Raw genomic sequence first — 15,858 nt, 5'->3', positions numbered from 1 at the left:
TTCACTGGAGAGGAAATAAGATGACAATTAAAGAAGTTCATATTTGGAAAGAGTAGAAAGGAGTTTTATATTGGTATTGGCTTTGCATTTTGATAATGCTTTGTGATGCTTTCTCATTGCGTGACTCCTACAGGAGAGTGGTGGGTTGTGTGAAGACAAATGTCTTAGGAACAAAAAGTCCTTTTCTGCCAAAGCTTGAAGATGGGTCTGTCTCTTTTTTTTTTTTTTCCCCTTCATTTTTTTCTTCTCCTCCTGCAAAAAAGTCCAAGAAAACTGCTGACACTCAGAAGAGGAAAATATGATTTATGATGACATCATGTATTACCCAAGCAAAACTGTTTTGAGGAGATTGTTTTTTTTTATGGTGTGTTCAAATAAAGAAACAGTGAATCATTCTTGAAAGAATATTGGTTCAGATTCTTCTCCCTTCTATCACCACCACCTCACCCTTGCTTTTCCTTTTCTACTTTGTCTGTCTTTGGGCATCTTAATATTGATGCTAGCCACTGAAAGTTGTTAAACAAATTATCTTCAATCCTTAAACATAGCTTCTTCATGTGGGTTGGTGTTATACAAGAATAGTGTCTGCCATGTACCTGGAGGCCATTCCCAACTGCTTCTGAATAGTATTGGTACTGATTTACTGGCTCCAGCAACATTTAATTGCAAACTTTATTTGGAGGTAGTAAGTTTCCTTTGCTGAAGAACTGTATCAGCCTCATCTACTAATGGAAGTTGGTTGTTTTCAAACAATATTTCATTTATAGTTATTTGACTTAGTTAAAATGGCCTTTGTCTATGAAATGCTGTAAGACCAGTCTCAATATTTGTTCAGATGATGTCATCAGCAACAGAGAAGAAAGCAAATGAATAAAATACAGACGATATTCCAACGTTGAATATCTTAAAAAGAAAGCTAACTGGTAAAGTTGGGTAGATTACAGCAGTTTTATGGATGATGCTAGGAATTAAGGCTAAAAAGGAGTTGAGGTTGGTTATGTGAGTGCCAGAAAAGAGGTGATAACTCATTGAAAGTCTTAGACTGTGACTTGAGCAAAATTCTCAGACTGAGTACTGGTATCTGGGCTGAGACACTGGAGGAGCTGAGGAGCCAAGTGTCTGGTAGCTGCTGGGTGTACCAATGATTCCAGAGAGGGGGATGTCACACAAACCTTGTAAAAGCGTTTCCCTTTAAAGTTAGGTCAGAAATGGACATTTATGACTGTTCCATGAAGTTCTTTTAGTTATAGTTCTTAACTCTAAGGAAATACAAAATGCAGAGAAACAATTGTGGAGGTGTCCAAATTGGGGCTTAATAAAGGTTGCTTGATCCTTCCATAGTCGGTATTAGTTGGCCAGTTGCACTCTGCCTAATGTCTGAGGGCCCCATGCATCCCTTTTACTGAAAGAACAGCATAGATTTAAGTAGCCACTATAGAACACATCTCGTACTAAAAAAAATAAAGCTCCTAATGATACAACCAGATTCAAGCTGACTGTGATGCCTGTATTCATACTGAGCAATGCCTTGTTTTGTTTTGTGATTTTTTTTTTTTTTTTTTTTTCCCCCCTGTCATGTAGATTGGGCCTTTGTATGTAAGTGTGTAAACTTTTTTTCCTATTGTGTACCCTTCTGAATATGCCATGCATGCATTTGCCATTCCAGCTAATGCTGTTTTGAGAAATAGGGGTAGGGTTTGCAGTGGGACATGGCCTTTTCAGAAAACAGTTTGAAACTTGGGAGTTCTGTGTTGCATCAGGCAAGATGCTTCCTATCAGTTCACTGAAAGTGTTTTGCCGCTGCAGAAACACAGGAAGAGGAAGGTGCAGCTGTCTCCACAAAAGCAAAATCTGGACCTTCACAGGTAAGTGGAAGTGTTGCCCATGAGCAGGGCAGGGGCTTCAGGCTCATGGTGAATTCCTAGCTTGTTTGGTGCAAAGCATCAACTCTTTTGCCATAACTTCGCCAAGAGTCAGTGCTTTGTAGGGAGCTAAGAGTTAATGTGTAGTACTTCATTTCTCTATAAAGCAAGTGCTGCTGTGTGATTTGGAGTCCTACCCCTCATTTCCCCTCCCTTTGAGCAGTGGTATGATATATCTTACTTTGTAATTCTTGAAAAGTCAGCTTGATTGATTTTTATTTAATATGTGTTAGGCCCCAACCTTTCCACAGTCTCCTTTTAACCTTGTCAGATTTCTCTCCGGTGTTCCTTCTCCTCCTATTTTGAAACAATTAAACTCTTGTAATATAAAGTGATGTACACCTCAGCTTTGGTAAGTATTTTTGAGAAACATAGAGAAACTGATGTTTGCAGAAAAAAACCCATTTTTTTCTTGGGGAGACCCTACATGTTGTGAACAGAGCTGTGAAGACTGAGTCCTTGCAAACTTTCAGTTATCCTGTAACTTATTCAACAGATTCTATATAAAGATTACAGCAAAGTTGGTAAGAATCCTGTCATCATCCATAGAAAACATGTACCAGCATATCATTAGTAGTCTGTCTATACTATAATGTAGACTGTCATGGCACCTGAAAAGGTGACTGCTTTTTCCTCCAATTAAATTATAGGCTTATAGCATGTGCTTAACCATGTTCTTAATTGTTTTGTAATACAGGAGTGGAATTAATGTCCTTATATGCTTTGCTGAGTCAAGATCTTGGTGGATTCCTGTACTCATGTTTCATGGTGTTAAGTCTCTACCAATGTTCGTTCTTTCTGTTAATAGCGATAAAGTCAAAAAGCAATTATACTCCGGCAAGCTGTCCTTTAATAACCTTTGTCATTTGTCAGAGTGCGTTAGGCCCTTGCAAATTTTTACAGACAAGCTATTGGTCTTCATGAACTAATAGAGTGCTCTGGTGTGCCAGCTCATTTGACTTGCCAAACTGCTGTTGGTTGAGAGGGGAGCTCACTTCAATTTAAAGAAATATTTTACACCTTTTTATTAGAGCAAAGGATTTTCAAGCAAGATTAAAACCTGATTTAGCAACAATCAACAAACAATGCTCGTTTGAACCGTCTCAGCCTTCCAGTCCTACAAAGCTTGTTTTAAGCTTTTCAGTTCTCTTTGGATGTGAATGCAGTTTATGTTAAACTAAAAAAATGTATAATGATGTTCATGTGCTAAATTTTGGTGGTCTTATCATAAGCATGTATTTATAATGCTACACCTCTGAGTATTTGGGACTTTGAACACTGCTCGTTACACTACAAAGTTATAACTCAGTGTGATTCTGTCTTCTTCAATGATCTTCTTTCTTAAATTAGTGTTATAACTACAGGGTCTATTCCTTCTAGTCATTTACCAGCATGAAGTGGATACTTGGGATTGGCATGTTCTCAGGTTACCTTCTGTAAAGGAAAGTATGTGAGAGGGAAAGAGAGCAACTACCTGTAAAACTGTTTAGTGTTTTGTGAACTGTCTAGTGTTAAGGATTAAAAAAAGTGATAATTCTGTTGCTGTTGTGGTAATTTATATACATTTTCATTTACTCCTGACAACTTCAACAGAGAGCTCTGATGCTTAGGGTACATACTACAGCTCTACTTCAGTGATTGCTTTCTTCTTGGTTAGATCATGTTGAAGCCTGATGGATCACTTTGACTTTCTAGATGTGTACACTCCAGCATTGAGTTCTTGGGTACACAAGGAAACAGATTAAGTATATAGAAGCCAGACAAATAAACATGCTTTGCTGACCTCTGACTGGAGCTGGGATGTAGCAATATATACACTTTGTAATAAAAGTAGCCTGTGTTCTTTTGAAATATTCAAATGTATTTTTATCATTATTACTACTTGAAAAGTAAAGCTTGAACATAATCTGCATCCCAATATTTCTAGCTATTCTGACAGAGTTAGACTAGACACTATGTATGTCGTTAATGAACAATATAATTCACAAAGAATACATTTAAATTAGCAGGTAAACAACCATTGCAAAAAGTTAATGACTGATGGAAGTATTTTGTTTTGTAGTCTCTGCTATCTTCTTTGAAGCAAACATTATTTCTTTTTTTTTTTTTTTTAATTGCTTATCCAACCTGTGCTACTTCATTATTGTAACAAACTGGGTAAATGACCCAGCAGAGAGATTTCAGTGTTATGCTGATACTGTTTCTGTTACATCTTCCTTTTTCTGTTGCTTGCATGAATATGCACATATATGTATTCTGATGGAGTTCTGTCTCATTGTTGAGCTGTTAGTCTCAATATTGTGTGTGTGTCTTTTTATTTTACAAATATCCATCTGGCAACTGAAGACAAGTATTTTGTTGATGGATTAGAAAGGTCCAAGGTTCTTGAAGTTTGCATGTCCTGTGAAAAAGACAGGTCAATTTTTTCATTCTGGGCATCTGTCTCTCATAAGCTCATAAATTGCTCTTGAAGCTGGATAAAAAAAATACTGAAGGCAACATCATATTTAAGAGTTTAAATGTGCTGATTGGAGTGTCTGAGAGTCTAACCTCAGGCAAAAGGTCTCCAGTTCAGTCTTTTTGACTGATGTGGAGTGGTCCACTGTTAATAATTTAGTTTTGAGACCTACTAAATGAAAAATAGGAGACTCATAGCATCAGTATCACTGTTTATCTTCCCTAGAAAATATGAACTGATTGTATTTTGATGTATGTTTCCATTCTTTATACATTTAACTTCTCCATTGTAGCCACTGCATCTGATTTTTTTTTTTTTCTTAATGAGCAATGATTTTATATCTACAGAACACATAGCTTGCCCTGCAGGACCTTATGTTCATTTTTAGCTGCTCTGTTTGTGTAGTAAATAAAAAATGGGTAGCACTCTGCCATTAGCCATTTTATATGCATCACTCCTGACTATGCTTGTGAGTAATCTGCTAAAGAGTCTGCACATGTCTTCGGTTTGCAGCAAAATGAGGCCTGGAATATCATATTTTGAATTCATGTAAAACATGTAAATTTTTTTGTGGGTTAAAAGAAACATGGCAATTAATTTGTGGAAGAAGCAGAACAATGGTCCACTTTGTCTAACAATGTATTGCCAAAATAGGTACTAACCATGGTGGATGAAGAAATTGTATGAGAAACAGTGAAGAGGGGATTTAATCACAGCAAACCTCCTGTTTCTTCAGAAGTGTTTTGCATGGAACCTTTGTTTAAACAAGGGTTTTGATGGCTGTGTAAAATCAACATGCTATAGGTTTAGGTCCAGTCCTTGCCAGATGCGAGTATGTTGCACTTCAGTCTCACAGTTTAGTAGGTAGAAGAGGTGAAATGCAGCACTGATTAGCTCTAGATTGTTTCCTGGAGTTCTAAAGCTTGTTTGTGTACATCTTGCATCCATGGTTTAATACATTTTAGAACTTCAGAGGCAATTTTGGTTATGATGTGTGGGGCAGAACATTCTACCCCATTTCTTGTGTAGTCAGAGTGACTGTTCAGTGAGAAGGTTTGTTTTGTTAGCAAAACATGACATCAAGATGTGCACACAAAGTAGTTTAAAAACGTTATTTTTATTCTTTGGAAACAGGTGTATTTTCCGAAATATTGTATAGTTTTTATAGATTTCATAGAAGAACAGTAATTCTTTTGAAGTTAAATAATTTTACCCAGTCATTAGCTTGCTGAAGAGCTTTTTTAAAAATTAAAGTGCTTGTGAATACGAGAGAGTTGAACAGCTGCTAGAAGATGTATAGCTCATCCAAAGCTCTAAGAGTGCAGAAGCACTAGTGAGGAAACAACATTTTCTTCCACTGATGGTTATGTTACTACTTTTAAAAACTTGTCTGTGTTGACTTTCTGTATTGTTTTTCTTCAAGATGTTTCCCAGTAATTATGAAGACACATCCTGGATAGAACCATGACATTTTATAAATTATTTAAAGTAAGATAGACTATTTTGAAACAAATATAATTCTTCAAAGTACCTCTTAATACCCAGCTTATATATGGGGTATATTTAGAATAACCCAGAAGATTAGGTTTTAAGTGCTTGTGTTCTAGATCCATGTTGAAAAAAAAAAAAAAAGTAATGAGGATCAAAACAAGTTTTAAACTCTTAGGCATTTACTATACCTTTGGAAATGAAATGAACTTTGGTAGCAGCTATTATCTTGCTTACAGTTCATATAATGTTCACTAAAATAAAGATTTATCAAACTGATCATTTAAAAATTGTTCTTAAGCTTCCTCAGATCATAATAACCTAGTTTAACTGTACTATTCTGAAATTGGTGCTCAGACAGAAGAGGAGGGAGGGACAATTGGGCAGTTACTGTGGCTCTAGAAAGTACTGGTTTTGTCCTTGTTAAACAGGGATGTTTTCCCTTCTAATTGCCTCAGAAGTGTTACTGCCCATGCCTGGCACTTGCTGATGTACATAGAATGTATAACTGAACTACATAGAATAGATTTTTGATGTTTTTCTAACAAATACGTATACACTGATTTTCCTTCCCTCCTGCCCTTGTCTGTGGAAGCTCACTTGACTTCAGTCTTTTCAGGGCATCTGTACCATGTGGTAATATTGATTGATTTTTTGTTTTGATTTCATGAAACTGCAAGTTACAAAATAGAATCCCAGGGACCTGCATGCTTTCTGTTTTAATCTGATCATCAGAGCACTATTTAAATTTTTGTTGCTGTCCACTCCTGTTGATTTTTTTTTTTTCCATCTGCAGTGTATATGCTTTCTACGTCTCATTGAAATATACTTCAAAAACTGAGTATTTCTAAGTGAGATGTCTGTAAATCAATAGACACCCTTTCCATGTCAGTGTACTAGGCTTTTTCTTTAAGCAAAAAGAATGTGTGCATGGTTTGGTACGGGGAATAAAACTTTCTCCATAGAGAAGAAGGGGAAGTATATTTCTTCACAACTGAAGATAATTAGCTTGTTTTTGTTAAGTTTGGTCAACACATTAGCTATTTAAAAGGTACACAGTGTGCTTTGCTTGTCCCTTCTTTTCCCTGTTATCATCTAAGGAAATTAATGCATGAACAGGACTGACATTTTATTTGGTACTTCTACTCTAAAACTGAGCATCGTTACCAGCACTCCTGGTATGGGAGATGAGAAGGTAATGAGACAAATTTCTTCTCCTGAATTTGGAGATTGTTTTTGTATGCATAAATGTGAATTTCCTTAAGGTATTCAATCATGTTCCAGCTTTGCTGTTGCTGTAGATGAAGCATACCATAAAATCGGAGAAATCAACCGTTTTTTGGCAAAATGAGATGCCTTGGGGCATATTTGTGCTGCTTCTATGACATGGAACAGTCTGAGGTAGCTTCTTGAACATCTAGGCTGAAGAGGGCAAAGAGCACATCAGGCTGCCTTCAATCTTGGCTTCCTATGCAGTCTTCTGGGAGAAGTATTCACGATGTCTACATAAGGAATTCATCATAAGTGGCTTGAATACTTCCTATCGATTTAAAAAACTGTGGTGTCACAAACAAATCTGTTGAAATGAAGAAGTCAAATGTCTGAGGAACTACGGAGTATCAAGACACTTATTTTTATCCCAGTGATGTTTTTTGCCTCTTAGTTCCTTGTATTGCTGTTTGTACTGTGCTGACAGACTGCAAAGAAAACTGTGTCTCCAATGTACAAAATTTGCAATCTGGGTAGAACTTGTAAGTCCTATTCTCTCAAGTCGAAGCACAAAACTTAATTCCTTTTCATGAAAACAACACACTCTACATCTCTGTTCCCATTTTTAACTTATTTTTTCATTCCAGTCAGTGAAACAGAAAATAATATTGGATACTGGAAGGGACCTTATCTGGCTTTATCTTAAAGATAGATCCTGAAATTGGGTTGTGGTGTTCTTAATTCAGCTGCTGCCTTTCACGCTTCCTTTTCTGTCTCCCTCTTCCTCCATGAGATTGACCTGAGTGTAGTATTTCTGAATGTGTGTCTCTCCTTTTCACAGAAAAGCATTTCAAAGAGCAGTGATATAACTATTACTTGACATTTAGGCTGAGCCTATACCTCCTTGACTTCATGTAAGTGTGTTCTTTTTTTCCTAGAGCCTAAAAGGACCTTTGTGAAAGCTAATTGTACTTCATTGATAGACCATTTATTTTGCTACCATCTCTTACTGCCATTCTCCCTATTTTAATTTTTTTTACTATTTGACTCTCTGAAAAAAAAAATTCTGATGATTGAGTTATGCACAGCCAAACTGGCCAAACCTTTGCATCCTCCCCCACCCCTATAATCATAAGGTTGATTAGCCAAAGTGATGAATAAGAAAATGTGGACATTGAATATGTTACTTAACCTCTCTTTGCCCTACACTTGCATTTGTAAAATAGAGACTGAAATGCTAAACCGCAAAGAATGCTGAAGATTAATGCATGTTGGTACATCACAATTGCTAAAGATACTACAGAAATATCTTGTTAATGTTATCTGAATTAAGTCATTGGTCAAAAAATAGAATCAAATTTATGCTCAATTTATGGTTCAGCATATTGTTTTCCAGCTGTGATGATCTTACAACATGCTAAAGTTGGTAGGGTTCTGTGTTTTGATAGCATCAGTGCAGCATTTTATTATTAATCAAAGACAAAAATATTCCTGGTTCAAGAGTTACATGTTATGTACTTGCTATATAGAGTTAAATTTCTCTTCCCTTGTTCCCCAAGTAAATTGCAAATTAACACTAATAAATCACATTGCAGCAGTTGTTAACAAGTGAAAGTATTTTTAATAATTAAATAGTTCTTTTCAGCCCCCTCCCCCCCCCCCTTCCTTTTTTATGTGGTGATTTTTTAGACTCAAAATCAGCATGTCTTGTGCAGTCTACCTATAATATATAGTTGTTTCAAATCAGCTTTACTTACTGAGCTTTTTCTAGTAATGGAGCTCTGTCAGCAAAAAGCATATGCACCAGAAAATGATGAATGATGGACTTGTGTCAAATGGAAGCTTGAAAGGTGCTTCTGTTGTGAGATGGATTAGTCTGAACCAGGAGTTCTAAACTCCTCAAGTGTAATTGTTTCAGAGAAAAGGTATCCGTGGATTGATAGGGTAGGGTAAGCCCTGAGAGTCAGAGGAAGAACTACTTCATCAGATGAAAGTGAAGGTTTACTAATCCACAAGAGTAGGCTTTGTTGTCGTGAGATGGCTTGTTTGATATGTGTGAGTTATTTTTCTTTTTAATGTGAAATTTGTAAAGATTTAACTTTGTGTCATTGAAACATACTGATATTTTGAGATTTTTTTCTTATAAAATTAGCAAGCTTAATTCCAGTCATGTGGCTATTTGCAACAGTAATTTCAAAATAATCTGTTATATTTTCTAAAAATGTTGATTCTTGTTTCAGTAGTCATTGTTAGCTATGAAACCTCTTTAATCTTCTGTAGTTGTTCTATCAGTTACAAGCTGATTAAGATAATTAGGGATAACTATTTCAATGCAAGACATTCTTGTGTAAACTCTCTGTAAATTGTAGTTTTATATAAATAGTATTCTAATACTGTGGTTCATTGTTAAATGTATTGTCCTGTCATATTGTTGTTGTGTAAATCACATTGGGAAGAAAAAATTTACAAGGGAAGAAATTTGATTTAGGAATTAAACTTTTGAAATATTTTTCCTGATTTTTATGTATCATTTTAACTATGCTTTAAATAGGTGTGCCATAAAAGCGTTCAACAAAAGAGTAACTATAAGCACAGAGGCTTCGTTCACTGCTCCTCAGTCTTTCCGTTGTGCCAGTTTTTCCTTCTCTTCTGCTTCTTTGCAATTGTTAGCCTTCATGTGAACTGAAAGGTACTTCAAAACACTGGAAGAAAATAGTCTGAAAGCTTCATGCGCGTTTGCTTCATAGTAAAGAGAAGCGAAGAAGTTGAAGACTTTTTCCACTGACAGGTGTTTGTGTGTCAGAGCAATGAATGCTTTTGATGGCAAACACACTTGCTTTTCTTCATTGTACTCTTTCTAAATATAATAGAGAAAAAAAAGGCAAATTCTAACAAGAAAACCAAAAATTCTTGGAATTGTATAATGGAAAGCTTGCTTTTTTTAAAAAGGAGAAATTTAAATTATTTCAATGGCTATTCACTTTCTGCATGGGGAAAAAACCAGCAGTTGAGGAGTGCCTGGGAAAGGTGAAGGCACTGGTGAGTTGTATTCTTCATTGTGTTACAAAAATGTTAGAATTGATGATTGGTTGATGCAAAATTTCATTGTGTTACAGACTAGATCCTCCTTCTTTAAAACTGTAAGTTAGAGCCCCATTTTATAAAGCATAAACTATTCTAAATCACTGCTTGTTTTTAAAAATTTTCACATTTTAAAATTCTGTTCAAGTATATTAGCATGGCACATGTCTGTTTTACTTGCTTAGTTTATAATCTGACTAAAGACCATTATTGAAGATTACTCTGCAGGTGTTAAGTGTTCTGATCTTTGGTTGCTTTCATATGTTAAGCCATGCAATGCAATTGCATCATATGGAATTGTAGATGCATCAATAGCGCAGTCAAATCAAGTGTGTGGAAGAGATTAAAAACAAGAATTGACAAAAATACAAGTTAGGTAGTAAGCCTGTTCTTTCAAACGTAAGAAAAAACCCCTCCTATTTAGTATGTAAACACAAAATGTAAAAATAAATAAATAAAAATAAATTACCTAGTTTGGTTGTAATTAAGTTCATTTTTTCTTTCTATCAATGGTGGAAGCAATTTGAATGATGGTAAAAATGGTGCTAAAGTGAAGTCTGAACTTATACTGACAAATGTTTGACAGAAGTGCTGGGATATTCATCCATGTAGGAAATAGAAACATGATATGTAAATTGTGCTGCAGACTAAAACTGACCCAGTAGCCTAAAACAGCCTTCTCCAGGTTTACTCGTGGTCAAACCACTGTGGGCAGAAAAAACAAATGTGTAACTATAGAATATTAGGTTACTCTGAGTGTGAAGACATTTAATCCAGACTAGTTGTCCTCTTCTACTTCAAAGTAATTTCAGTATACATAATCCAGTTTTCATTATTTAGCTGTTGCGGATAACTGAAAAATGTCACGTTGTCTTTGATGGGCAAATGAAGTATTATTTTAGAATTTCTGGAAATCTTCGTTTTTCTGTATAGGATGTCTAGAAGGTTATTTTATAATACCCTTCCTTCAAAGACTGGTAGAAGTTTTCTGAGAGTCAGGCTTTTCTGTATCTTTTTATTTGTGTCAATGTGCAATAATTCACTAATATCATATTTGAAAAGGATTGCCAAGTAATGTGTCTGCTTTATTACTATTGACTCCTAGAATAACTAGACTTCTGAAAAAGTCTCAACTCATAATATTGCACTTGCTAGGTCCTGCAAGTACAGGAGAGGGGGGAGTGTGCTTCTGGGTTCTTTGAGTAACCTGATGGGAAAGGGAGCGGGTGTCTCCTGGCATGTCCTATTGAGCCCAAGGCTACCTGCCTTAGCAGGGACATCTCTCCTGTAGTGCAGGACACTCATGTGTCAGGCCCAGCTAGCCTGCAGAACTGTTGTGGGGGCCCCTTGTCAGGTTAGAGGCCGAGGTGTGTGCTGCAAATGCTGTGTGTGAGAGCTGCAGCTGGGGAGTATTAGGGAAAGGTCAGATGACTGACAGTTTAGAGAATGCACAATCCCCAATGGTTTTAAAGAAGAGCCTGAGAAGACAAGTTAGGTGTCAGGACACCTAAACAGTGGACATATTGCCTGGTGAGAATGCACAGACTGGCTCCACAGAACCTCTTGTCATAAGGAAGGTGAGTTTTGTATCTTGGCTGAAGGTGGTGTGTTGTTGCTGGCCCTTGTGCTTTTTTATTCACCCCAAAAGCTTGAGCCAAATCTCTTGTAGAAATAATACAACAGTAGGAAGGTGCAAACAGGATTGCCCCGTGTTACGTTGCATAATTGCATAAAAGTGTAGATTTTAAAAAGAAGGTGTATGATATTGAGGTGATGTGTAAATGCAAATTTTGGTCAGGCTTCAGCATCTGCAAGGTTAGTGCATAGTTTTAACTGCCATTTATGTAGCAGTGATGTACCTGCAAGTCCAGGAGCACTGCTTGGAAGCTAAGGTAGCCCAGCAGCAGGAGTTCTTGTGGTGGAAAAGAGGAAGATCTGAGTAGCCAAAGACAGAAGTCTTAAAGGAGTAGTGTGAAATCCCTTGTTAGTGAGATGGGGGATTTTAGCCTGGGCTGTCTTTTTAGTGCTCCCTTTTGGGGGAAAAAAAAAAAAAGGTGTGACCTGAGGTCATGCTGCCTTTGTCTCATGTGAAACTGTACTTTGCACTATTTCAAATCTTTTTCAGAAGTGAGACTGTTTTCCACCCTCCCCCCCCATATCTTCCCCTTGACGTTAAAGCTATAAACCAGCTATATGCCTGAGTAGAGCTAGTTACAGATGCTCTGCCAGCATGTGACTGGTGTGCTGGAGCTTTATCATTCCTGCTAACTGACCCTTTTACTAAAAGTTTAATAGGGGATAAATTCACATGTGAATTCATAATCCCCTCAGCTGTGCCAGACGGATTCCTTAACAAGCAAGCAACAAAGAGAATCTTATACAGCTAGACTTTTTTATTCTTTCTCCTCTTCATTCTCTTCCAAATTTATTGGGTAGATTACTTCAAGGATGTGTCTTTAACTGTCATCCCAATATTTATTTGTGCATAACCTAAACAAACAAAGGCAATATATTCAGTGTGGCTTTCAGAGCAGCTCTATGCATGGAACTGAATACATTTTTGAGCTTTCATGTACAATAGGTGGAAATATCATGTCTTCAAAGTATTTATTATTTAGTATTTTTACTTATTCACTACAACTTAAAAATTATGGTTTCATAGCATGTATCTCTTGAAATTTAAATGAAAACTTTATTGTGCAATATTAGTTCATGGGAGCTTTTTTGTTATCAGAATTTTGTATATTGTTTGCTACTCTTACCTAGAGAAGCCTGTAAATGCAGATACTGCAAGTATTTTTAGTAGAAAACACTTTTAATCAACTTGGTTACTGTTATTTTGAATTTGAAAAAAGAAAATTGTTTCTCATAATGTTCTGTTGAAGTCCTTTTAAAGTGATGATATTACTTTAATACATTTAAAAGCTTCAGGGTTGCAACATTTATTGAGCAATGCTCATTGAAAGAATATTATGGATGTCTGGAGGCTTTCTAGTTTTATAAAAAGGACACTGCTCTTTGAGGCCTCTATGAATTAAATCTTAATTTTTAAATTTCCTATTATATTTCCAGCATGGAAAATGAGGAAATCTGCATCATCTCTTCACTGTACTTTATTTTCTGGACCAAAACCTACTGGGGGATGCTAGCCTGAATGAATGTCCTTAGAAGCTCTTGTTCCAGAGTCCCAACTTTCCATAATTTCACTGTCTATGCAACCAAGGTGTTGTAAAGAGATGCTGCTTCTGGTCAAATCCTGCCTCTCCTATCAGTAGGCAGCTATGTTTAAAGAATATTTTTTTCCTGTCAGACTTGTCACATTCTAGAGGTGTCTCTAACTTTAGAACTTGGCATTTCCTCAGTGGAACCAGTAAAAGGTGGTTTGGTTTTGTTTTGTTAAACTTTAATGGAAAGAGGATGCAACTGTCTCTCGCAGGAAGAAAATCAGTGTGAGTATACTATCCTAAGGGGGCAGTTGGGGAGATGTGTGTGTGTGTGTGTATAGCAGGGAGGGTGTGTAGGAATGAGTTGTATTTGGATTGGGAGCCAGGTTGTGAGATCAAGAAAGTCAGCTGTGTCTCAAAAGTTAGTAGTGAGATCTTGCTGACGGGGTCTGGCTCTGACTCTGGTTTTGGGTTTTCTTTTTTGTTGTTTTTTTAAATAATTTGAGACATTGTGCACTGAAATATTTTAACTTCTAAAATACAATGCATGTATTATCTTCAAAAATTCAGCAGCTAACTTCCCTTTCCTCTCTGCTCTCCCTGTTCTTCCCCCAAATTTGAACTGTTTTAAGGACTGAGGATGAATAAAATAGTTTTCCCCATAGTAGTTCTTTAGAGTTGCAACATCCTTAATTTGGAAGGAGCTTTTCTGTATTTTGCAATGATGGTTCTGAAGTCTGAAAACAAACTTAAATTCATCAAATTTGGGCAACTGATACTAGAATGTTTTGGCAGCTGCCATGAATGTCTTTGAGCACCTGTATGGTTGCAGCATACGTTATCCAGCCCCAGAAATGTTGAGATTCAGTCAGGTCATAACAGCAGCCAGCTACTGGTAAAAAAAGGACTGAGGTGAAAGGTATAATGAAGCTATGTTTTGGGGGGGGGGTTGTTGCTTTTTTTTTTTTTTTTAGTATTTTTTATTTTTAGCTTTGTGACCAAGTGGTCATAATCATTCAATATTTAGGACCAAGCGAGATATTCCTCTCAATTTACAAATGAAGCTTTAGAAAATAGAGACAGCCCTGTGACACTTCTGAATTAGATTCCAAGCTCTGCTCCATTCTTATTGTTGTTTAGGAAAAATCAACACCAGATGAGAGAGCTATACGCCCTAAAATACTGCATTTTAGTTGACTGAGGAATTGTTGCTATAGAAAAGCAGCCTTAGCAGACTTCGAATTTGGATCTTTTTGCAGATCAGAATAAGGCAGAAAACATGCCTACAGTCTTGTGGTAGTCATTGAAAAAATGCACAGATGCTTGTGTTGCTGAATCTTCATTTTGATCCTATATACTCATTGATCTCAAAATACTTACTCAGTTTTATGGTCGGTACAGAGGTATTAAATGTTGCTGTTTTGGCATAATTTTTCTTTATATCTAGTAATGTAAATAGAAAGCCCAGTAAGTATACCTTACTGTAAAGGTATGATTTACATTCTAAGGTTATAAATGATATATGGGTTTTCAGTATAAAAGTAATAAAGGCAGTTTCAGCGACCATTTGTGAAAGTGATTGTTACAATAGTAGTTCATACAAGCTTCTTAAATGATAAGCATTTCTACTTCTGTGTAAGACTTCAATGCAAAATGTACAGCAGTGTCTTAAACTGCTCAAAAGAGGTGATTAAAATTTTCCCCCAGAAATTAATAGCACTGTATTTTTCATAGTATCTCTGAAGTTCACAGTGATTTGCATTGATAGGCAGGAAAACTATCAGTCTTACAAATACCATTGAAACTGTAGACTTATGAGAAGGTTAATTATTAATTCATTTCCCAAATCAAAGAAGAATATTCTTCCAGGAATACGTAGTGTTTGAAAAAATCATCTGTCTTTTCACACTCTGAAGTAGGATGCAGTTACTAGTTGGGTGTTTATAATGTTCTTGGGGTTGTTTGCCTGCTCAGGCAAGAATGGGTCTGGATTTTCAAATTGTTAGAGCAGTGTCTGAACAGTTGTAGGCATAGAGGTGTCAATACATGGGTGTATTGTACTCAAATTTTGCTGCATGAACCTGTCAGATAATGTCACCTGCAGTCTCCCTGCTGAGCTTGAAATGAGTGCCCCTTTATCATGATGTAGAGTTGGTACAGTTCTTACAGTCCGGTTTTTTTTTGGTTTTTAAAACCTGTCTTAGCAAGTGTCCCTGGGAAGTGTTGGAGGAGACAATGCAGTATCCTGTTGCTCCATGAGCATTCTGGATCCTAGAGGTTGAATGCTGTAATTGCACATAAACAACTGGATGAGAGTAATGAGTGTGTGAAGGGGCATCGCCTGGAAAAAAAGGCTTGGGATTCTCCAGGACTAGGAGCTGTGGAGTCTGGTTTGAATCTGTAAACACATTGTAGGTGGTAAACTTTCACCACATGTTGTTTCGGCAGGCTATCCTGCTGCTGTTAATTTTCCCTCGGGTATATCGGACATAACCAAGACTGCATCTATGGGTAGTGGTTATGTTTGGAACAACAG

The 15,858-nt window shown here is 36.5% G+C and overlaps 1 protein-coding gene across 2 annotated transcripts in view; it reads left to right on the top strand.

Annotated features, from left to right (window-relative positions):
- LRMDA (leucine rich melanocyte differentiation associated) overlaps nucleotides 1-15,858 on the top strand; it is a 688,525-nt gene that overhangs the window by 27,019 nt on the left and 645,648 nt on the right. The window contains exon 3 of one of the 2 annotated variants that reach the window (XM_074907185.1): nucleotides 1,766-1,778. The exons of the other annotated variant lie outside the window; for it this stretch is intronic. Coding sequence (XP_074763286.1) covers nucleotides 1,766-1,778 — 13 coding nt within the window. The remainder of the gene's footprint in view (nucleotides 1-1,765; nucleotides 1,779-15,858) is intronic. 2 annotated transcript variants of the gene reach the window in all.

The sequence above is a fragment of the Athene noctua genome, chromosome 5 (genome assembly GCF_965140245.1).
Source record: "Athene noctua chromosome 5, bAthNoc1.hap1.1, whole genome shotgun sequence".
NCBI lineage: Eukaryota > Metazoa > Chordata > Aves > Strigiformes > Strigidae > Athene > Athene noctua.
This window is presented reverse-complemented; position numbering and strand designations above follow the sequence as displayed.